Source organism: Sinocyclocheilus rhinocerous, unplaced genomic scaffold (genome assembly GCF_001515625.1).
Source record: "Sinocyclocheilus rhinocerous isolate Xijiao unplaced genomic scaffold, SAMN03320098_v1.1 scaffold299, whole genome shotgun sequence".
Taxonomy (NCBI): Eukaryota; Metazoa; Chordata; class Actinopteri; order Cypriniformes; family Cyprinidae; genus Sinocyclocheilus; species Sinocyclocheilus rhinocerous.
Window position 1 is genome coordinate 1,457,035 of NW_015652998.1, and position 24,058 is coordinate 1,481,092.

Genomic DNA, 24,058 nt, shown 5'->3' on the forward strand with positions numbered 1-24,058 from the left:
GCAATCATCGCATGCCAATGTACATTGGCTTGTTTAGTTTACACTCAAAGTGGATTGGTCTCTCTAAGCGAGATCCCAATTCGTCGGTCACCGACGTGACGTCGTAACGACCACATCCAGAAACGCACGGGTGATACGTTGTCTGTAGCAAGACGCAACGTCGAGTTTGCCAGACGCAACAGCGTCTTTAAAAAGACGCAACGTCAGAGTTAGACAGAGATAGACAGACTAAAGATAGACAAAAAGAATAACAGACAGAATGATAGAGTGAACTATAGACAGACAAAATGACAGACAGACAGGACGACAGAGACACAATGGTAGACAGACAGAACTATAAACAGAATGACAGAATGATGGAGAGACAGACAGAATGATAGACAGACAGAACGATAGACAGACGGACAACAGACTTGACAGATAGACAGAACCACAGGCAAACAGAACAAAAAACAGACAAGATGACAGATAGAATGATGAACAGACAGAACGATAGAAAGACAGAACAAAAAACAGACAGGATGACAGAAAAAACGATAAACAGACAAAACAACAGACAGAAGGATAGACAGACAGAACGTTAGACTGACAGAATGATAGACAGGATGACAGACAGAGCGACAGAGACTGAACAACAGACAGACAAGACTACAGACAGAATGATAGACACGAAAAAGATAGACAAAACGACAGACAGAATGTTACACAGAAGGAACGATAGACAGAACCACAGACAGAATGACAGATAGACCTATAAACAATGATAGAATGACAGAATGATGGAGACAGAATGATCGACAGAACGACAGACAGAATGATAAACAGAATGACAGAATGATGGATAGATGATGACAGAAAGACAGATGGATAGATAGAACAATAGATAGACAGAACAACAGATAGACAGTACTTCCTGGTGGTATTTCAACAGTTGTTACTTTATCCTTAATTAAAATAATGTCAGATTCAGTGATGCAGAGCAGAGAAAAAAAATCACATTAATGAATGAATAACCCAATTAACGCTACAGCACTCAAGTTGTGTGTCTCAAATAAAGAATTTATGCAGATGAACACAGACGGTTTCTACTAACAGGTGGCTTTTAGCAGTCAGAATCTAAAAAGACAGTTCACATAAGCACACTGTTTACATAGCCTAGCTGCTGCAACACTCAAATGTGCTATGAAATGCTACAGTGTTGATGCTAGTGGACATGACAGTGACAGTGAATTATATGCATAGTAAAGAGTCTGCAATTCCCACTTCTGGGTGAACCACTAAAAGAAGAGCAGCAATTGTTGAGTTATTAATTTATATACCATCAGAGTCGTGTCAGGCTGCTGTGCTTCAGTAATTCTCTGCTCACATTTTGCAGCTTGCTAATCATCTGTGCCATCTCCTCATGATTTCAGATTACGGCATAGCTCGAACTAAGTTAATTGCTTTGATTGCCCGCGTGCTTACAGTAGCTTCTCTATTTGCTATCTGTCTCGAGAGATGTCAAAGAGACTTTGTTTTTGGCACCTTTGTAAGAAATAATGAATTAATGAAATCCCTTCATAAGCACCTCATCAGAAACTAATCAGAGAATCAAGAGGCTAGATGAGGTAACGGAGTTTTATGAAGCAATGGCACAGATTAACTGGAGTGAATAATGTGAACAGTCAGAGCTCTGAGTGGCAGCTCTGACATTTGTCGAGGACAAACAAGTTTCCTGTCAGAGATAAATACTGTAAGCAGCCTGGTGTTTTCTGTCTGACCCACACAATCCTCATTACCAAAACACTTTTTTTAAATAGTGGTTTCCGAGATGGCTGGCAAATAGCCTCACAGTTCAAAAAGCACAGAGAACAAGCACCTTTATGTACAATAACATCTTGAGAAAATTAAGAAGTTCAAAGTATTACAGATACAACTGCCTACCAACACAAGGACTCATGTCCAACGCTGTGTAAATTCATTTTCTTTATCACTACTTTTGTCTTGTTTTACAGAAAGAAAGAAAAATCTAAACATCCTTATCTGTCTGCGCACCTGTTAATATGAGCACCTGTTCACAGTTAACTTTATTTTTATTAGTTATTTAATGCATTATTTGCATAACTACTTTTTATAGCAATTCGTTCTCAGATAAGCAAGGGACAGAATTTTAAACCTAACAGATAGGCAACATAACATAACATAACATAACATAACATAACATAACATAACATAACAGATCAACCATTTAAATCAAGGGACAACTGTTTAATAAATATAATGGCATTAATAATAATAATATTAATATTTTTTATAATTATATTGATGTTATATTTATTCAAAAGTTTAATAAATGGTTGATATAATAATAATAATAATTATTATTATTAGATTAGTCATTTAGACCAAGAAACAACTGCTTAATAAATATCATGACATAATATGCAATAATAATAATATAAAATTTAAGTTGTTTTATTGTAGCCTAATGATTTATCATGTTTTATAATTCTTTTTAAGGATTAATAATCTGTACTGCATATCAGTTAACAAAACTGTTACCAAAAATAAATAAATAAAAATGGGAAGAACTGTATAAAATACACATTTGGAGGCCATGAAAGACCGGACATGTTTCCCTATCACTGTCTGAAGCCCTTAGGTAAAAAGAACATGATGATTCAGCACCATATCAGTTCAGTCTAAGACTTTATAACCATGAAAACCAACTGACCACCCTCAAACACTGAGCACAGATCAAGGACTTTCTAATGAATTCATAACCTTTCATAACTTCAGCATTCCTTCTTTAGCTCAAAGGGGTGAGGTGATGGCTAGCATTGAGAAACACTGTTAGGCACAGTGCTCTGGCAGACAATCACATCTGTCATCGAACTCTCTCTGGCAGTGTAATCTAATTTGAGTGTGTTGCTTGCTTCCCTCAAGCCAAGGATATACATGTCCAACCAAAATGTCAAACACCAGCTGAGGAGCCAGCACACCCAGAGGCTCAAGGCCAATCTGCACATAATGAGGCTAGAGGACCCTTTCAGGGGTGTCAGCACTAGCCTAACCTATGGTTACACTTTCCTCATGACTAATGCTAGCGACAAAGAACTGTGTGAACAAGTGCCAGTTCAGCCAAAGAGATAGGACAGAATTTGAAAATCAGGGTAAATTTAACTTATTTTGTCTTCTGGGAAACTTAATTATATTCTGTAGCTTCTGCAGGGCAGTACTCGAATCGATTTGAATCAAATGAATGAATGAATGACTCAATGACTTATTCATTAAGATATTTACTGCCACCTTTTAGTTTCTTATTTAGAGTATAATGTCATAAAAAAATTATAATGACATATTAATAAAAATCTATATTAAAGGGGTCATATGATGCGATTTCAAGTTTTCCTTTCCAAAAAATGAATTAAAGGGATAGTTTACCCAAAAATGAAAAATGAAAAAAGAAATTGAAAAAAAAAGAAAATGTAATACCTAATTAGATTAATTAATCACCACACTGTGTAATTAATTAGAGTAAAATTTTTAATCCATTGATTATATTTGCGTGTAGGTAATCAGACACTAAAAAAAATCTGTTTTGGTCATAAAAGTCAGTTGATAATCTAATCTTTACCTTCACTTCAAATTAAATCTCCCTGTTCCGTTCTTAATAAATTCTGAGGCATCTTATTTCAACATGATCTGCATTTCAGATGTAGTTCAGGGATGGTGTAATGCAGCAGACGATTAAGATCATCTTTATTTTACAACCCATTTTCTCCATCACAGATGTTGTTTGTGGAATATGAGTCAGCCAAATGAAAAAGCAGCGGTGGAAGATGGAAAAAAAATGATAATGATGATGAAAATGGCTTTTTTTTTTCATTTCCCCCTACCTTGGTGAGATATCACATCCTTGCTGCATGAAGGCTCCCAGGGAAAACCACAGGCTATTGAAGATCCCAAATTCATTGGTGTGTTCAGGTTGCTTCTCCTGCTTCTCCTCTCGTTGATTCTGATTTTGACTGTGCTGATTTGGCGACTGGTTGGGTTCTGGTGATGGTGGTCGGTTCTGGTTTTGGTTTTGCTGCTCCATTCCTTCCTCTTCGTCATCTGCATGCCACTCATACGGACTGAAGCGACTCACCAGGAACAGCACCACACTCACGCCAATGTAGGCAAACACAATGCACATCCAGATCTCGTATGCCAATGGGTCCAGGAAGGAGAAGACACCTGGTTTGGACTTGGTGGGCTTCTTGATCATGATGGATATACCTAAGCTCATAAAGGGCTTGGAGAAATCGATGACCTCCTCTCTGACCAAAGTGATGGTGAGGGGGGCGACAGCCACGTCTGCTTTCTACAAGACAATATGATTACATCATTACGCAAAGATAGAGTGCCTAGTGTGATTTACTGTTGACAATCATATTTTCAACAACTTCTCAGAAAGTGATGCAATCAAACATTCAGAATATGTTTTAAGAAGCTTTGAGATCCAGTTTACATACAACAAGGCTGTTCCTCTCTAGGTTTTCAGAACCCACTGGAATTACAAATCAAGCACAAACCAACAAAAAGCTTTATCCACCATTTTAGAAACAGCTGAACATATAAATAACTTCAAGTACTATGAATCACTACAGAGTCAGTTATACTCAATGCTGCATCCTCAAGAGAATCCCTCGTATGCTATTGCTCTCTACGCTTCATAATAATGCCATATTTTCTTCAAGCAGAAGAGAAATCTAACGAACGCCGCTTGACAACACTGAGCTGTGGTGTTCGCCTTTAGCCCAATGAAGACAGACTGCATCTGACACTGCTTAGCATTCCAAAGCAACTAATGCTGCAGCCTCAGGGTAAAAATGCTCTGAATAAAAAACTGAGTGTGTACAAAAGCCAACCTCACATGCACCTATTATATCTTGCTAATTGGCCTTTGTTAGGACTCTTTGCTATGTTGCAAGTGTTGAAGTGAAGCTTTAAGCTTAAGTGACTGATGTACGCTAGAGATACTCAAACTTAACATGCCAGCTAAAATAAAATTATAAAATAAAAGGGAATAGTGTAAAGGCTAGAATAAATAAATAAGCAAACAAACAAACAAATCCTTACCACACAAAACTTGATAGCATTCAGAGATAATAGCTACTTACGCCATACACTAGTTCTCCAACCATCCCATTCCACATCATTGTCTCTGAGTCTCTGGCTCCATACTTTCTGTCCCCCACTATTTCTAGTCTGTAGGAATAGCCCACGTGCTTGGCGATCTCTGCAGCCAGCTCCACACAATAACCTTCATATTTGTCATTACCCACTAGCTGCTCATGGTTCTTCTTCAGCATCACATATGGAGACTCCTAAGGATAAAGAACACAGTGCAGGTTAATTTTGCATTTCTTGTTTCGTGTGGTAGCAAGAGCCAGATCAGTCTAGTTGTTTGGTTACTACATGATTCAGAGTAGTCGAAGAGGCTTGAAAGAAAATCTTGCATCAGCTACATCAAATGTTTTCTGCATTTCCAGCATATTTCTCAGCTTATATATTATTGAAGAGTTGCATTTCAGCTCAGTTCTGTGCATCTACACAGAACAACATCAACAGAAGAAAAAAAAACATCCAACAAAAAAACAAGAGAAGTACATTGAAATGTGTGTATGAGGAAACACACCTGTGTTTCCTCATATATGGGTATAATATTACAGTCCTGCAGACTATTATAAAAGAGAAATCAATAGTACAGCTGTCTAACCACAGTCAAAGAAAAATCCTTAAGGGAATGAGGGTATTATTTCTTTTTGGAGTTCCACTGAAATAAGATTAATAGCCACTCAAAACTCTCAGTCAGCCCACAAACTGTTCCCGTAATGAGCAGAACAGTAAACCCAGCAGGGTTCAAAAGATTCACACTACCTCTTACCTTCCCGAGAGGATGGTGATTCACCCCAGAGGCAGAGAACAAACTCTTCTGAGTGAGAGATCATGTGGTGACAATTTTTTAGAATTTGCATAATTTTTTACCATGAAACAAGTGATATAACTTACCAGGAGCACCAAAATATCACTATGTACATGGTGACAGTAATATTCTTAATGCCTTTTTATGTCTTTGTTGTATGCTCTAGCAAGTTTGTGGCTACTGAGTAAAATGGGAGTGAGTGGACCTGAAGGAGCAGCCCAGTACCTGTAAAGGCCGTGATACACCAAACCAACATTAAAGAACTAAATGGTGAAATAAGCAGACTGTGTTGTCGCCTTGTGTCACCTGCATCTAGGCCAAAAAATGTGCTTGAACACACCACAAAGACTGCAGGCAATGGCCAACTAGCACGTATGTTCTGCGTTTGCAAGAGAGGAAAAAACTGTCTATATCAGCAAGTGGCAGTAGTCTATGTTTGTCATTCAAAAAGGGAAGCTAAAACTAGTACTGTGTCAAATTCAGGCTTGCTTACCATTTTGAATATGAATCATGCTGATCAGTTGGTCTTAACTTTAAACATTCCAGACAGCCATGTCGTTATGAAAATATTTGCATACTGGAATGCTCAGATGTAAAATGAAAACAGCCTCTGTGTTCATTCTTGGCTTTGTCGTTTGCACGCTTTCATTACTTTCACTATTCTTCTCGTGCACTGGTTCACTAAGCTAAACAGCCAATCAGAGTGAACCGAGCTGACAGAAGTTCAACGACAGCCCAACATTGGCCAACGGTCATCCGTCAGCTTGGTGTGTCACGGCCTTAAGTGTTTAGTAGATCAACCTACTGTATATAAAGCTCAAGTCATTTTTTATTGTGAAAATACTTTCTCCTGTCCATTCTCAATATTACTGAATTATCATTATATAATTTTTATAGTTAAAAAAGGTAATTGAGACTATATAACACAGTGTGACATCTTGTAATGAGACTTTTTATTTCACAACTTTGACTTTATATCATACAATGTGATTTATTTTTATTTTAAGCTACCATATAAAATGGACAGTTATAAGCTATTTGTACTTTGAATTAATTGGTAACCATTCATAGCCTGACACAGTAATATAGGCTCAAACCATGGCATGAATTTAGGATGGGACTGTTTGGTTGTTCTGTTTGGTTGACCACAAGAATACTTTTTTCAGTTCTGTTTAGTGAGAATAGCACACTCCAAGGGACCATTAACTGCATACACACACACACACACACACACACACATAGAAAACATGCACACCATTTCATCTTGATGTAATGTGGTGTTTTGTTTCATGTTCATGTTTTCCATGTCTTTTATTTTGTAATTGTTTCATGGTCCCTGTTTGTGTCATGCTTCCCTTGCCCTCATGTATTCATGCCATTGGTTCCCCTGTTCATTGTGTCATGATTCAGTTCTGATTGGTTGTCTTAGTCATGTGTCTTGTTTCCCATTGGTTTGTTCTTGTCATGTGACCCTCATTGTCTGGATAACACTCATGATTTGTAATTCACACTTATGTGACACATTGCCAGATCAGATGAATAGAAAAAGTAAAAAAAACAAAAACAATAAAAAGCACAAATAACTATTAATCTACTATCTTTCCATTACAACTCAAGTTGTATTGAAAAACTCACCAAGATGGTGGTGACTATGTAGGTCCTGTTTTGCAGTCCAAACGTCTCATTGAGCATGTTGCTGTAAGTAGCTGTGTTCACGTATTTCTCATGTTGGCTCCAGTAGCCCACCTGCAGGTAGAAGGGAGGAATATCACAGCAGTGCACAGGAATTTCAGAGCCACTATTTTTAGAATGTTAAATATTCATATTGATGGCTTAAGAGGAGCTGTAATCACTTGAAATACATGCGCGGCTCTTTAAGCCTGCCTGTGACTAACACTTCATTCGCTTTCAACACAGCTAGTGCTGAAGTTTCAGGTGCAACCTCAGGTTAATCATTCCGAATCAAATTTATGTCAGGAAAATGTCAAGCATTATCTGTTTTCTAAAATTTCAAGTGAGAAGTCAGAATGTATGATTATTGGGATGGGCTGGTAAGCGTGGACACCATATGTGTGTAAGCAGGGAAAAAACGATTCGATTTACTTTCTTGGGTCCGTTTGGGCCAAATTCCATCACGCTGACGGTGAAGTTGGTCCGATGTCCTTTTTCATTAAACTGAATATGTCCTGTAAGCCCTTCAAATTGCACCTACAGAGAAAATCACACATAATCGGATCGTTCATTTCATCTTCATCATTCACCCAGAACTTCACTAGGTGTGAAACCTGTTTTACATTTTTGTACAGGAAGCCAAATGATACTTATGCTAGGGTTGCATGATTAATCAAAATAAAACTGAAATCACTATGGCTTACTGTGATTATCACAATGGCTGCTTTTTAATTAAATAAATATATGCAATGTGTCCTAAGTGCAGCACTGTGTTCCTTTACACACAAGCAGCTCATTGTCACGGTGCGTGCGGGGAGATGAAGCGAGGACTCAATTGCAGGAGAAATGGTTATTTATTTTGATAATAAAAATGAAACAAAAACAAACTCAAACCACCCCGAAGGGGAAAAACAGACAGGCAGGCCTAAAGCTGCACACATGCAGACACGAAACACACACAATGAGAAATGACGGATCAGCACAGGATGACAGACACAAGGAGAATAAATGGGAACCAAACGAGGAGGCTAACGAGGGAGACACAGGTGGAGCAACTAAAACAATAACGGCACACCCGCTGAAGACTGTGACACTCATGATCCTGTGTTTTCAGTGTCTCAAAGCGGCAGTAAACGTTGCTTCACACAAATTCATCTCTGCATTTGGGACCCTCATAACATGAATTAGGGAATGCAACATGTGCCAACCATGTTCCCAAACTTATAATGAGACCAGCTGTTGTCAACAAAGAGAAGCTTAAAGGGCTCCTTGCACCAAAATAAAAGCTGGATGGTTTAACATTAGAAAATAAAGAAATCAAGAAATTTTGAAAAAGTAATATTTTATATTTTAATATGTTTATTTAGCAGTAGTTGTAGTAGTGGTAGTAATAATAATGATAATTGCTTCTATTGTCCTAATTTGTAAGTCACTTTGGATAAAAGCATCTGCTAAATGATTAAATGTAAATATAAATATAAATAATAATAATAATTGGTATTATTTTATAGTTATACTATCACTTCCACCACAGCAATCCTGAAACTTTAAAAAAATGCAATTAGCCTTTTTGCCTAAATTGTGAAGCCCTAGCTGTGCATGAAATAATGGCATTTTTAAAAGCTGAAAGCCAGATCTAGGTGGTAAAATTGGCTCTGTACCAGCCCCTAAAACTTTTAGGTCTTGAACCAGAAACTCAATTTAAAAAAAGAAAAAAAAGAAATGCCCAATAAGAAGTTACAAAGCCCATTCAATTGATCAGCATCCTGTTAATATGTATGTGGCACTGCACAGAGGCTGTTTTCTGTTTGTCTGAAATGAATGTATTTACAATCAACATCAATAAATGATTGCTGAGAATTTCATCAGATAATGGATAAAACAAAAGCAGTTTGTGATTGCATAATAAGGCTGAATCAAATTACTTTGGATGTTAAGATGACCCAGATGTACTATGTTTGTTTGTGGGCAGGTTATATAGTAACAGTGCATGATTTCTTCATTCGACTTCCAAGTCAGTAAAAAATACAGGCCAGTTCTGAGGTTTGCAGTTCTTCCGACGAAGTACCAGCTTTGCCATGAGAACCAGTACTCTTTTGCTGTAAAAAAAAAAGTGCCTGGTTACCTGCTGTAGGGCTCTCTGAATGTCGATGCCTTGGCCCCAGGGTGCAGGAGGGTTAGCCAGACACTCTCCTGCATTCCCCCTGCGAGAGATATCAATGTGCTGCTTTCTCAGGTTCTGGAAGGCAGTGGCCATGACAGTCACCCCGTCATATGTGAGTGCTCCAGTGTACTGAGATGTTCCACAGACACGTTCCAAATGAAAAGTAAGAGGAAAAGGATAAAAGGATTTATTCACAACCTTAGGCTTTCACTTGCCCTGCTGAAAAGACCAGCATAGAGGGTCGCCAGCATACATTGATGTGTTTCTTGCTAGTTTAACTAGCAAGATTTAATTCATCAACCATCTTCACCTCTTGAATGCATTACCCAGGCAGGATCAAAATGGAAATTCAAGGTCTTTTCAGCAGGGCACACACCTTTTTAAGTCCATCATGAGAGCATTTAAAATCATATTTTTTTGACTAAGACCTTGCTTTACCTTGAGTCTCCTTTTGGGACTTTTCAAGTCTTTACTGTCAAACTCCAGCCAGTGCTGTATTGTCCTGCTGACAGTAGGGTTTGTGTAGTTCATGAGCTGGAAGCCTGTCACATTGGCACCTCCCTTCCTGAACTCTGTGAGATTAAGATCCAGAAATCCCTGAAGGCAAACACATCAGAATCTCCAGTTATTCATTCATCTTTCGATTCTGCTTTGATACACAGACCAACATTTAACATAGCAAGTTTCAGGACTTTGTGTACTCTAATGCAAAAGGAAAAAGCAAATGCAATCATTTTTAATATCAGAATTGTGTAAGATTTCAGGGTAATAAAATGAGTTCAAAATCTATTACACTTTCTATTGAAGCAATAAGTTAAATTTAACAGAAAATAGTATTCAGTAAAATAGAATACAATATAAACCCATAATTAAAGTCAGAACACATAATTTAGACATAATTACATCTTCTTAGTCTAGCTAGATCTTAGAAAAATACCCATTAGAAACAAGGATTTATGGCACAGTTATGGTATACAGTTATCAATATAAAGTGGTTACATCATGAGAGTCAGTGTTAGAGCTAATGATACAGTCACATGCATAGACATACATAGATATGCATGCTGGGTAAATATCACTGTGTGATAACAGCTAATTGTACTGTATCTGTGTTTATGTGTATGTTTGCTCATCTGGGTGACCGACCCATGTGGCGATGAACCCCAGGGGACAAAGTGTTGCATCCTTGCTGCTTTCATCATAATTGGTTATGGGATGACATCTTTTCTCATCATCGCTGAATTGGATTATGTACTTGTCTTGTTTGGAGGATTTTATTTTTACCCATCACAGAACCCAATTGTATATTTACAATGCTTCCTGTGAAGTCACAGTTCATGAGTGCTGCATTCAGGGCCGCATTAACCATTGGGCTAGGCGGGGCTGAAGCCCCGGGGCCCGGACAAGGAGGGGGCCCGTGATTGGCTGTGGGGTATTTTGACTGGTCATCGGTAGCGCCGATTGCCAAAGCCCCGCCCCTCACATATTAGCGCTATTATTTAGTGGAGCTTTCCCATATATTACATGCATTACCTTTAGAGATTAAAACGTCACATTTGAAGTTGGTTAAGAAAGTAAGTCATAGCCCCGGGGCCCTGTAAGGCCTTAATGCGGCCCTGGCTGCATTACAGTTTATTTAGTTGGCTTTCTGAACAACTATTATTTTGTAATATTAAGATATTAAAACCATCCTGAAAAAAAAACTGAAAATAGAAACTAAAAAAAAAATAATAATAATAATAAAAATATTAAAATAAAATATTAATCAAACATTATAAACTACCATAGTCCTGACCGAAGTGCCATAGGGAAGATCTGAGAAGTATAGCCATTGAGTGAAAATGGAAATTACATAAAAAAATATATATAATCATAATGTTATAATCATAATGAGATTCATTTAAAATGCTTCCTGTGATGTCATAGTTCATGAACAGTTTCTTCAGCTTCTTCAGTCAGCCAATTATGTTTTCTGAGCAACCATTATTTTGTTACTCCACTGAACTGCTTAATGCATTGGCAGACCTAAAATATTAAAACCATCCTGAACAATTAAAACTAGAAATAGAAAATCTAAATTCTAAACATATCAGCAATATTACATTCTAAACTTCCATAGACAATCTAGGAAAGATCTGAAAAGTATGGTAATAGAGTGAAAAATAAATAAAACAAATTCTAAAATAAAATAAAAAATAATTCAATTCAAAATCATATCATAAGATGAATTTTCAATGCTTCTTGTGTCACAGTCTATGAGTGCTTTATTAGTAGTATATTTTCTGAGCATAGGAAAAAAAATCAAATCAAATCAAATAATAAAAGTGACATGATTCACCCAGTAGTCCTATTTGTTAAAAGGTGTACATGTTATAATGGTTGCTACGCCCCTGCCACACACTCCCACTCACAAGGATGCAAAAAAGAAAAGGATCTCATGCCTTCAAGAAAGGGTACAAATGCTAATTCTGTCAGCTCAGAGGGTAATCTGCAATCTCTCTGCATTGTGTGTCACATTTAAATGCACACTCCCCAGTCACATAGAAAAAAGGGAGAAAAAGTAGCCAAGCAATGTAAAACACCACCATCAATTCGTCTGAGCGCTCCCTTGCGATTCCAGTCAATGTTCAAGAGGTTAAACGACAATACATCTTAAGTAGCCTCAAGGCTCATAGTTCATTCATGCAGACCAAAGAGGACTGAAGGATACAGGATTCTTCACTTACCAGGTTTGCTACTATGTAATGGTAGTTCTTCAAGTTCTTTTTTTGTGCCGCAATCTGAAAGACAAATGCAACACACATGAGAGCATTAAAGCACAACCCTCTCCCTTGCTGTCAACTAATGGCAGGCCTCTTTCATTTGATGCCAATTAAAGTATAATTTTTAGCCTGGCTCTCTAAATAGCAATGAATAGGTCCCATCATTCAGGACTTAATTGCACACCCTCCCAAGCTCACTGAGTGTGGAATATCTGTGATCAGAAGGGGCAGTCGGAACTACACGAGATTGAAGGGAGGAAAGAAGGATTTGGCATCTGTCACCATAGGAAGTCCAATTATAGGACTTAATGACTACATGTGCACGAAGACCGCAGGAACACCTGTGAACAGCAGCGGGCCTCTGGAAGCACACCGTCAGGGTTAATTGTATCGGATGCTGATTTCTGATCATTGGGTTTGGCAGTGTTTCTTTGAGATCTTGTCTGGATGGTGAACAGTGAGAAAAGTAATTGCCTTGGTGTGCCTGAAGGAGGAATTCATTGTTTCTCAATTCTCAGATGGGAAAGACATGACATAACTTTAAAGTGTACTGAAAAATTATCTGCTATCCAATAAGACATGTAATGTTCCATAATGAAGTCAACATAAAATTTCTAAAAATGAAGTCAGATGTCCAAGAGCAACTTATTTAGTGTTTATAGGCCATTAAGTTAAGAGAATACACTGTGAATTATGAAATATAAATACAGGGCTTTGACAATACTTGGAATCCCTCTAGAAACTAAGAAATTAATTGGGGATACTGCGGAAGCAATAAAGGATTAATAGAGGTATACATTTGTGTAGGTTTTTTTGTTAAAAATAATTAAGTGTTTTGCAACAGTGCTAATTGTTAAGACCAAATGAAACTCCACAGATAGCAAAGTTATCACCCTTTTGATAATGAATTTCGATCACATTTGCTTGTGGCATTTGCCAGTTGCTTATGATTACTAAATAAGCAATTGATATTATTTTAGTGAAAATGGCTGGGAAGGATTTCAATTTGTATGTCAGTACTGAATTCATAGACTGTAAAATGTAAATACGCATGCAAATGGGCATACTGATGGTCATGCTTGCTTGAGGGCAGATTTCACAAAGAACAATATCTTGCCAATTGAGTATTTTAAAGCAAAACTAGAATTTTTAATGTTATAAATAATTAAATATATTATTTATATATAGTCATTAAATTGTGATTTCCAGGCCTGGAAACAACAATTTAATGACTATTGGAATTCTGAGCTTAATACTCTCAGCTCTGTGTAATGCATTTTCCAGTCCATTCCACTTAATTCCACATATTTTCCCTTAAAATCCATGCAGAAAATGTGAACATTTTGTCTGGGCCAACCACCTGGTTATGGGTTCACACAGTCAAATACATGCACTATACACATGATATAAAAAAATTAAACATGTTCTTAATCATAGTAACGTATGAAGCATTTACCAAATTTAAGATGGAGTTGAGTCTCTCCAGCTCACAGTCCAGAATGACCCTGTATTCCTTCTTCTTATCCAGATCTTGGATGGTTTTCAAGAACGCTACCTCTGTCAGGGTGTCAAAGTTTATGGATGTCACCTGCCAGGTCTTCTCAGCAGCAGTGTCCAAGATGTTTTGCAGCACCGTCAGACCTTCAAAAAGGAAAAAAAAAGTCCCAGTAAGAAGACTCGTATGGCTATAATTGAATATTCATAATAGGCAGCTGCTTGCATGGATACACATTTGTTTCAGCACAATATGTTGAAGCATCTGTACCTCTTCAAAACATCAGTATTTTAAGAAAGTGATGCAACTCTGTGAATATCACTTTAGTGATGTACTATAACATTCTGGGAAGTAAAGTCTTGATTTGGGAAAAAAACCCACATGCTCTGTTGAGTCACGTACTCCTGAGGAGAAGCTCTGTCTCCACATTCAGCAGGGGGTCTCCACTGTTCTGCTCCAGCTCTAATCAACATCTGCTTTCATATCACTTAGAATCTCCTGCTTAGAATTATGGACAGCTAAACGCTGAACTTCAAATGTTCCACTTTTCTTCAGTTTAGGGAAAATTCTGGGTGTTTTTGTAAGGAGGACAAGTTGAGACGCGTTTGAAGTTGTTTAGTCTGGACATATTTAAAAAAAACCTTGAGCAATAATGGTTCAATTAAATATTTGGATATGCAACTTTTTTTTTCACTAAACAGTGCTCTTACGTTACTTCTAGCTTGCTTACATATGATTCTCAGCATCACATTCTCTGATTTTGTTTTTCCTCCAGTGCTTATTATCTTTTCAAAGAAAACAGAACTTCACGTTGAGGAACTGCCTTTTGTAATCCGGTAGATCAAAAGCCACTACCAGCAATTGTATGAACTGTATAGCTATGCTTTTCTTAGAGGAAATTAAATAATGTGATATTAATGGACTTTGCTCTGCTGAGAGCCAGCATTTGGATGGCTTGCTGTGAATTTCATTAGAACTGAACAACCTATTTTATTGGACGTCTCTCGCCATGCAGAGACACGATGTATGACTAAGCATACATCGTTTCAGATCATTTGGCTTTTTCTGGTTACCTGCATGTGGTTTGGTCATGTGATGGTTTCTTGCATATGGAGAGAAACTAATAAAAGAAAGAACGGCTGATTGTTCTTCAAACAGGAACTATCTGCCGACACTGACAGCTTGTTTCCTGTGTAGCAGACGCACTGATATAATTAGTTTAATGAAAGATGATTCGCTCCTCAGTAGCATCTGTATTTTTAAGGTGATTTCCTATCCTCCTATGATCTATTGACTATGAATTGAATGTAGTTAAGCAAATGCTTCCATTTATTTGACCATTACCTGGGTCAATGAAAAAGTCTTCCAGATAAGCTTTCAAGTTTTTGCATTCATGTTGGTTTTATATGGTTTTGTTAAATGGGTCCTATTATGCTTTTTCACTTTTTCAACTTTAGTTAGTCTGTAATGTTGCTGTTTGAGCATAAAAAAGTTCTGCGAAGTTACAAATATTCTCATTTCCCGACCAGGCGCCGGGTGCTGCCAATCACAACACACTGGCCCAGCTAACCAATCACAGCACATTTCGTATTTCAGAAGGTGGGCCTTCATTTGATACAGGAACTATTCGAGCCGTTCATGCCAGACTGGGGAGAGAGGTGTTGTAATAATGTAAAATATGTGAAAAATAATGTGTTTTTCAAACAACCTAGTATGAGAGCCTGTTCTAGTACACCCCCAAAACAAAATCAAGACTTTGTAAAAGAGCATAATAGGACCCCTTTAAATATGTATACCATTTTTGACAAAAGTTTACATTTATGTGAACCTTAATGGCATAAGCATCAAGCAAAAAGTAAATAATACTTGATTAATGATTACTTAAAGAAAAAATATTATAAAAAATAAATAGTTTAAATAAAAGTTTAAAGTGAAAATATCACTACATGGCTTGATTTGGCACAAATTGGCAGACATAAGTTTTTCAAATATTTATAATATTAAATTGCTCCAATGCTTAATTTTTTCTTAAGAAATAGTAATTAAAGGAATTTCATCCATTCGATGAGAATTTTTTTCACTTATATCTACATTACTTTTAATTCAGAAATTAAAAACTGTGAATTCCTTGATTATTCAAAATAAAATAAATAAATAGAACATAAAAGTTTTTAAATGACTATAAATGCATCAGAAAATGTCACCTCCTTCAGTATGAATATTTTTATATATTTTATTGTCCAGTGTCTTTAAATGTACCCCCTACCAATAACAACAATTAGAAAACAAAATGTCACTACATGACACTGCAGTGTTAAATCGAAATATTACAGCATTTAAAAGAGTCATCAGTAATACAAATGCTGATTAAAAGTGCTAAACTGTGTTTAAAAAGAGATCTGGGTGGTCTTGCAGCACTTCAACTTCAAAAGACAATCTCATTTAGTCATGCTGACTGAATTAGGTAAATTCCCTGTCAGCCTTTACCCAGAGGAACAGGATCAAAGCCTGTGCATTTTTAAAAATCTAATTATGACGCTTTAATACAGCGATCAGTGTTGACTTGTGCTCGGTTACGATAAGCTTACTGGTCAATATGAACGATGGATTCTGCAGGCAGCAGAATTTCAACTTCAAAGACATCAAATCTTCAATTCAACCAGAGGCAAGTGCCTTCAAAGCAAAAGCTAGATCAATACTGACACCTATAATAATACACATATCAGTGTTTGCGAGCAGCACAAATGTACAAAAACACAAACCACCAACCTCCTGATAAAGCCTGACTACGGATTTTGGTGGAAAATTAGGCCATGCAAAGTTGAGCAAGTGAGATGTTTCAGCGCAAACTAGCTGGCACATTTAAATGGATCAGGAAAACGACAAACTCAAAAAAAAAATTATTCAGAGACAACATTAATAAGCCGGTTTATGTATTTAAATGAATTTGCATTTGTTGTGAATGCTCGGTTGCACTTTGGTTCATCACAGTTGCTCATACATTATGGCCCAGTCCCCTAGAAGCAAGTTTGGTGTTAGATGACACATGATTCGTTTTGCTTCACTGTCAAAATATGTCCATTTTTGTAAACGCCATGTCTTTTCAGAAGGTCTTGCACGATTTTTTTCCAAATGAGGCAAATGCCTTTGCTTTTGGCAGAGATTCAACTATATCTAGAGATGAGCAGATAGAAACATTATAAATATAGACACTGATCTTGGCTCACTGAATACTATTAGCATAATACGTTAATGCATACCATTAACTAAAAACAAGACTACAATCTGGACTGTAGTGTACAAAGAGACTCTTGGGTTCAGTTGTCCACATAAATACTACTTTCTGCGGGAGATTCATTGAAACTTTTGTCACTAGGGTGAAATTTTGTATAATTCTGTATAATTTACACACTACCTGCACTCTTTTTTCACTGCTGTCAATATGAGCCATCATCTGAAAGGCTTTCATTTCACATCTCTCTGTAAAATAACAGATTAAAAGGAGATTTGCTATTTATGGAATGAGTACTTGGATTATTATACAACAGAAGCCAGAATTAGGTTTGTCATTGAAAGAACGGTGAGGCAGCCAATGCATTCACTTGCATTCATTAAAAGACTGTGTCAGATTGCCTTTCGAAACGCCTCTACAGCCTTCGCCACACCAACACTCTACCCTCTTCTGACGCCTTCGTCTCGGCAGCTGTGAAACAGTCTCGTGCCACAGAGCAAACCAGCTTTATCTCCCACCGAGCAGCACTAACCCGCAGATAAGTCGGAGGGAGAGATGGACAGTGCGTTCCATCTCCCGTTAGTGTTGCCTAGCGCGACTGCGCCACTGGTGATAAGGCAGGAAAAGGGAAGCAGATGAGTGTAGGGATTGTCTTGGAAGAGCAGAATTGGCTTGCTATCACCCACTCTTCCCGTGCTTCTCCAAATATCTCACGCACACGAACAAATTGAATTTCCGTCTGTCTCCTTTAGAGTCCAACGCAGTATGCTTAACTCGGCTTCTTCAACAAAGCCGGCTGTGTGTTTACAGGCCCTAACTCTATTATCTGGGTCTTTGAGGAGATAGCGCACATGCGGCTGGCTCATCATGCTTCAGCTCAGTAAACATCTGTGTGAGTTGGCAAGGACAGATTTGGGGGGTTGTGATCACTAAACTGCTGCAAGCTCCACAGATGATGCTCGTCCCATCTGCAGTGGCTTTGAGATGTCATCTCTGAGCACCTGACAAATGATGCAGTAAACATTAGTGTGAGATCAGGTTATTGTAGCAGTAGTTTTGCATGGTAGTAGAGAAAACCATAACACCTCGCCTGAAACACTTTTTGCGCTGTATTACTTTGAAAATATTCATTAGGGATTTGGTGTATTCTAAAGGTTGGACTATTTTTAACATGACACATTGCCTTGATATAAAAAAATGCAGCATGGTAATTAAATCGCCGCTATAAAATAAATAAATGAAATAAAAAAAATCTAGATGAACATGTCAACCTAAACAATTGAAAAAAAAGAAAAGTAAATGGTGCTAGATGCCAAAAAACATTCTTGCACATGTCGTGGACAAAGATGTCCATCTGATGTATATGGACATTAAAAAATATGACAAAATTGGGAATGCATGATATTAAAATTCTTGCCTATAACAAGCCAATAATTATTTATGTTATTGCTAATAACCAATAAATGGCTGGTATTAAAATTCTAAACTATTTTGTCTAAATAAATTTGAAATAAATCACTAAAAACAAAAATTAGTGAATTTAGTCATCACAACATTATAATGTACAATACAAAAACTGCATATTTACAGATGACACTCGGACATAGTATATAGTATCGACGATAGACAGAGATATCGCCTGTGGCTGATGCCTTTGACGATAGCAAGACGATTATAATTATTATTATTATTATTATTATTATTATCAGGATAGTAATACTATCTAATTAATATTAGGGCTTATTTGTTGCATTATATTTCTTTTTCCGCGTTTTTACAGTATTGCGCGTTCTAACCAATCACACACGATTATGCTGAGCTTATGAATGCAATGGCCAATCAGAGGCGTTCAGATGAGTCATCACTGAAACAGCGGAGTTCTGACTGAATTCTGACTCGCGAATTCTCTCATCATAAACAACAAAGTGCAGATGTACGTGCGATGTAAGTATAAGAGATTTATTCATCATACAGTGTATATTCACTGATTTTAACAAACAACAGTAATATTAAATGTAGTGTGGGCGATTTCGGAGAGGCTAGCAATAGCAAGCTAGCTATGAAAACATAAGATCCCACCCTCCCTGCAAATCACTCTCCAAAGCCACGCCTCCTCCAAAACACATGAGCGCATATCTTAAATGAAATTTATTCCTGTTATGGCAAAGCTGTTTTTAGCAGCCATTAGTCTTCACTGTCACACCATCCTTCAGAAAATATTATAATATGCTGATTTGGTGCTGAATAATCATTTCTTGTTATTGTCATGTTATTATCAATCCTGTTAACTTAAACAGCCCTAAATTCTACACAAGGAGATATTTTCTTCACACACAAGATGCAACCTTCTTTTGATTAACAGGATACATTCACGGCTGTTTTTAAACTATCGGCCGATGCAGATAATTGCTTTTTTTGGCTTGAGCTAGGCTCATACATCGGTGCATCCCTAGTTTCAATCACAGATTTCAATAGAGAGTCTAGTTGTTAGTTTGTTTTATAGTTACTACCTTTACTGTTTCATTTGATTTACTGTGTGTTATGTTGATTGTAGTTTTAATAAGTTAGTTTAGTTCCCTACCATGCTGATGTCATTAATAATAACTTTGGCTGCATGTGGGGTTATAGGGGTCGTGTGGGAGGAGTTTGCTTTGTCAGGAACTCTTAAGGGGTCATGAGGGATTTGGGGGTGGGGTACAGATGAGGGGCGCCCCATGAGATATAGAACATCTTGAAAAGGCAGTTGTAAGAGCGGGTAAAATGTTTGTCAGGAAGTGGATCTGTTGTTAGTTTTTATTTGCAGCAGCAAACTTATTTTTGTAGTTTGTAGGAAACATGATAAAAGGAATGTGGATATGCATTTTTGCATTCAAAATGCTCTGTATGTCGCACAAGTTCCCAGAACACAGGCGCACACACACACACACACACACCTGTCTCCATCTCTTGTTTCTCTTCTTTTAGCACACACTCATGGCTCTCGTTTTTACTGATAGCATGCAGGTGTGCCATCAATTACACACTTTCCTTCCATCTCACGCACACGCCCCACTGTCTCGCTCTCTCTGTCTGTCTCTCTGTGCCTTGTGTTGGTGTCTGGGGGTAAAGGCCCTATTAGTGCCTCTGTCTGGAGCCTGAAGAAACCCTACACCCGACAGAGACGGAGAGACAGAGCAGGAGAAAAGGGGGGAAATGGGGTAACTTGATCCCTTTGGTTTGTCTATTCAATACAGAGGTCACTTGCCCAGGCACAAAGCATTAATCCTTATACACACACACACGCACAGACTCATAAACACTCATTTGTCCTAAAATCCCAGAGCAGTAACATGCAATGCGATGATGTAATTCCAAGCAACAGTACACGGACACTATTGGCACTGCCATCATGAAAATGGTGCCTATGGAATTATGGGCGGCTTCTGTCAAAAGAAAAAATGGCTACTAGCTGTTATACCCTCCGGCACAAAGATATTGTGGATGAGAGAGAAAAGGAGAGAGGAAGTAACTGAAATAGAGGGACAGACAGACAAACAGTGTTTCAATTGAAATCATGGAATCTATCTTCAGGCACGGAAGTAACCGTCCACTTATGGTTTTGACTTCTGCTTTTAAATCAAGAATTACTTACTGGCCATTATTTATAGTTATTTATATGTGAAATTGTCGAATTTTTGTCTTTTTGGCAATTTTGCGTCAGCATCATGGCGTGAGAATAGCGATTCCCAAACTTTTTTGTCAGCCGAACCCCTTTGACCTAAAATATAAACATGAAGTAGCCCTAAGATTTAAAGTTAATATTTCAATAAATGAAATACACATTTGTATGTTCACAGTTCTCTGATGTTAGTTAGGTTTCACATTAGGGTTGTGCCGATAGACGATAGTATCGTTTATCGACGATAGTCAGAGATATCGCCTGTGGCTTATGCCTTTGACGATAGCAAGACGATTATTATTATTATTAGTAGTATTATTATTAGTATTATTATCAGGCTAGTAATACTATCTAATTAATATTAGGGCTTATTTGTTGCATTAGGCCTATATTTCTTTTTCCGCGTTTTTACAGTATTGCACGTTCTAACCAATCGCACACTATTATGCTGAGCTTTTGAATGCAATGGCCAATCAGAGGCGATCAGATGAGTCATCACTGAAAGAGCTGAGTTCTGTTGTTCAGCGCGCGCTGACTGAATTCTGACTCGCGAATTCTCTCATTATAAACAACAAAGTGCAGATCTGCGTGCGATGTAAGTATAAGAGATTTATTCATCATACAGTGTATATTCACTGATTTTAACGGGAGTGTTTTTAAAGTGCATAAACTCACGCTAGACTGAGCTTGTGATGATGTTCTTTGGTAATGTAATGTTCTTTGCTCGTTTTCTGTAGCTGCTTTTTGAATATCTGAGGAAATGTAAGCATTATAATTAGTAACTTACGTTGTTTCTATTAATTTGTTATCATGTTAAATACAAATTCAGTCATATTAAAAACATTAGGCTGCTTTTAGTCTTACGCTGGAGTTGGTTCACATTCTCGCAATGAAACTAAGTAAATAATTACATAAATTATCACGATAATATCGTCTATCGGCGATCTCACAGGCTGACGATAAGACGATATGAAAATTGAGCATATCGCCCAACACTATCGGACATGTCAACCTAAGTAATCGGAAAAAAAAAACTCAAGATGCTGAAAAACAGTGATGTACAAGCAGTGGACAAAGACTAATGAATATGGACAGAATTAGGAATGCATTATATAAACATTTCAGTCAATAACGATAAACCAATAATTATTTACATTATGGCGAATAACTAATAAATGGCTGAAATTAAAATTCCATACTATTTTGTCTAAATTAATTAGAAATAAATTACTAAAAACTAAAATCAGTCTTTCATATATTACAAGTAAATTTAGGCATTACAACATTATAATGTACAGTATGAAAAATGGATATTAATTTTGAGATTACATTTAACAGTGATATTAAATTAACTTGCAATGAGCGTTAGATGATTGCAAACATAATCTAAATGTGAAAAAAGGGGAAATGAGCATGCACAATTAAATACTGGGAAAAAAAAAGTCTAATATCGGCCACTAACCGATATGTTACCGATATACTGTACATATAACTAATCGGCATATATAATTTGATTAAAACAAGGAAACAAACAAACATTCTGACAGATTTTGTGTCAGCTTAGACTGAGGATAGTTATGATTACATCTGCCATGTTCTTTACCTGTGAGCTCTGGGTTTAATGTGCTACTTGACATGACATAAACATTTCACACACACACACACACACACACACGCTCACACACACGTATGCACACACAGGAGTTACTTAAAAGGTTTAAAATAACCTACAGACTGAGTACTCTTGTATCCAGGCAACAGGAGAGCAGAGGTAGTTGTTGTATTTGTGTGTGGATGAAACACTCAGTGACCTTGTGTTCCTAGTTCGGCACTGGCACACATCTGCATGATAAGTGAATCAATAATGTGTGTTTCTTGATTGAGGTTTTAATTTCCCTTAACTTTGTATAATCAAGAATGGGGGGAGGGGTGTAGACAAATGTAATATTGTGTAACATGGTGGGGGGATTCACAATGAACTGTGCCTGTTGACAGTGCTGTTATTTGTTATTTGCACATGCTCTCTGTGTTGTTTTAGCGCCGATTCACTAAAGGAATTATGCAAATTAGGTAACAGCACAAATGCTGCCACAAAATCTGTACATCACTGTGCATGCAGCATCTCTCCACCACTGCAATCCAGACACCTGAATCAGCTTTTTATAAAGCATCTGGATATATGGCTAGTTATGATGATCTTCTCCATTATTTAAATCCTGCTAGTCAATAGGAAACGTACACAGATACCTCTTTTAAAGGAAGTTCTGTTTACCAGCTGCTTTCCGTGAGCGGTAATGATGTGAAGTTCATTTCACCAGACAAACAGAGCTGTTCAGTTTGTAGTCTTAAAACTGGGAAGAGAATTTGTATTTTCTTGCTATGGGTTCCCTTGGGAACTTCATATAGGTTTTGGGATTAGTGGTTTTACTTTAAGAGTAAAATAAGTGTAGCTAATATAAAACTATGTGTAGCTACAAAATCATGCTGGAGGAGATGACAGACAAAAGCAGTACACTGTACCTGCACCCAAAAAAGGTCACCCACTAGTGTGGATGTTTTTTTGGATTCTATAAAAAAAGATGAGGTCTTAGACAACCCAGTCTGCAAGAAGTGCCGATCAACAGTATGTTCTTTTTGTAAGCCTTTGTACAGTTATGGTTATGAACTCTCTCTCCGTCTCCATACACTTATATTTTGAGTGTGATTCATGATTGACCCTCAAAATTTCTACAGATATTGCAATAATATTGTTATCAAGAATTATTTTGGCCATGATAATCATGTAGTAAAAATCTAATACCATGGCAGCCCTAGTTGGAATATTTAGTTTCATTTTTTATATTTTCATTGTCTTTTTTGTGTGTGTTGTTGACTAAAATTAGATGCTTTTGTATTACGAGTTAAATTGACTACAATTAATAAACAGGGCAATGAAAGGCTAAATTTACAGGATATTTTCATCAAAAGATAAAAACGAACAATATATATATATATATATATATATATATATTAGGGCTGTCAATTGATTAAAATTTTTTTTAATCTAATTAATCACACCCCTTTTCTGTGATTAATCACGATTAATCGCACACTTCATGAAATTAAGCATAGACCATTTATCTTGTT

The 24,058-nt window shown here is 37.1% G+C and overlaps 1 protein-coding gene across 4 annotated transcripts in view; it reads right to left on the reverse strand.

Annotated features, from left to right (window-relative positions):
- LOC107715357 (glutamate receptor 1-like) overlaps positions 1-24,058 on the reverse strand; it is a 65,922-nt gene that overhangs the window by 21,912 nt on the left and 19,952 nt on the right. For all 4 annotated transcript variants that reach the window (XM_016521466.1, XM_016521465.1, XM_016521467.1 and 1 more), the window contains exons 4-11: positions 14,004-14,188; positions 12,512-12,565; positions 10,224-10,382; positions 9,747-9,914; positions 8,054-8,158; positions 7,586-7,696; positions 5,145-5,351; positions 3,879-4,345 (exon numbers count right to left, since the gene is read on the reverse strand). In XM_016521466.1, the coding sequence (XP_016376952.1) occupies positions 3,879-4,345; positions 5,145-5,351; positions 7,586-7,696; positions 8,054-8,158; positions 9,747-9,914; positions 10,224-10,382; positions 12,512-12,565; positions 14,004-14,188 (1,456 nt within the window). The remainder of the gene's footprint in view (positions 1-3,878; positions 4,346-5,144; positions 5,352-7,585; positions 7,697-8,053; positions 8,159-9,746; positions 9,915-10,223; positions 10,383-12,511; positions 12,566-14,003; positions 14,189-24,058) is intronic.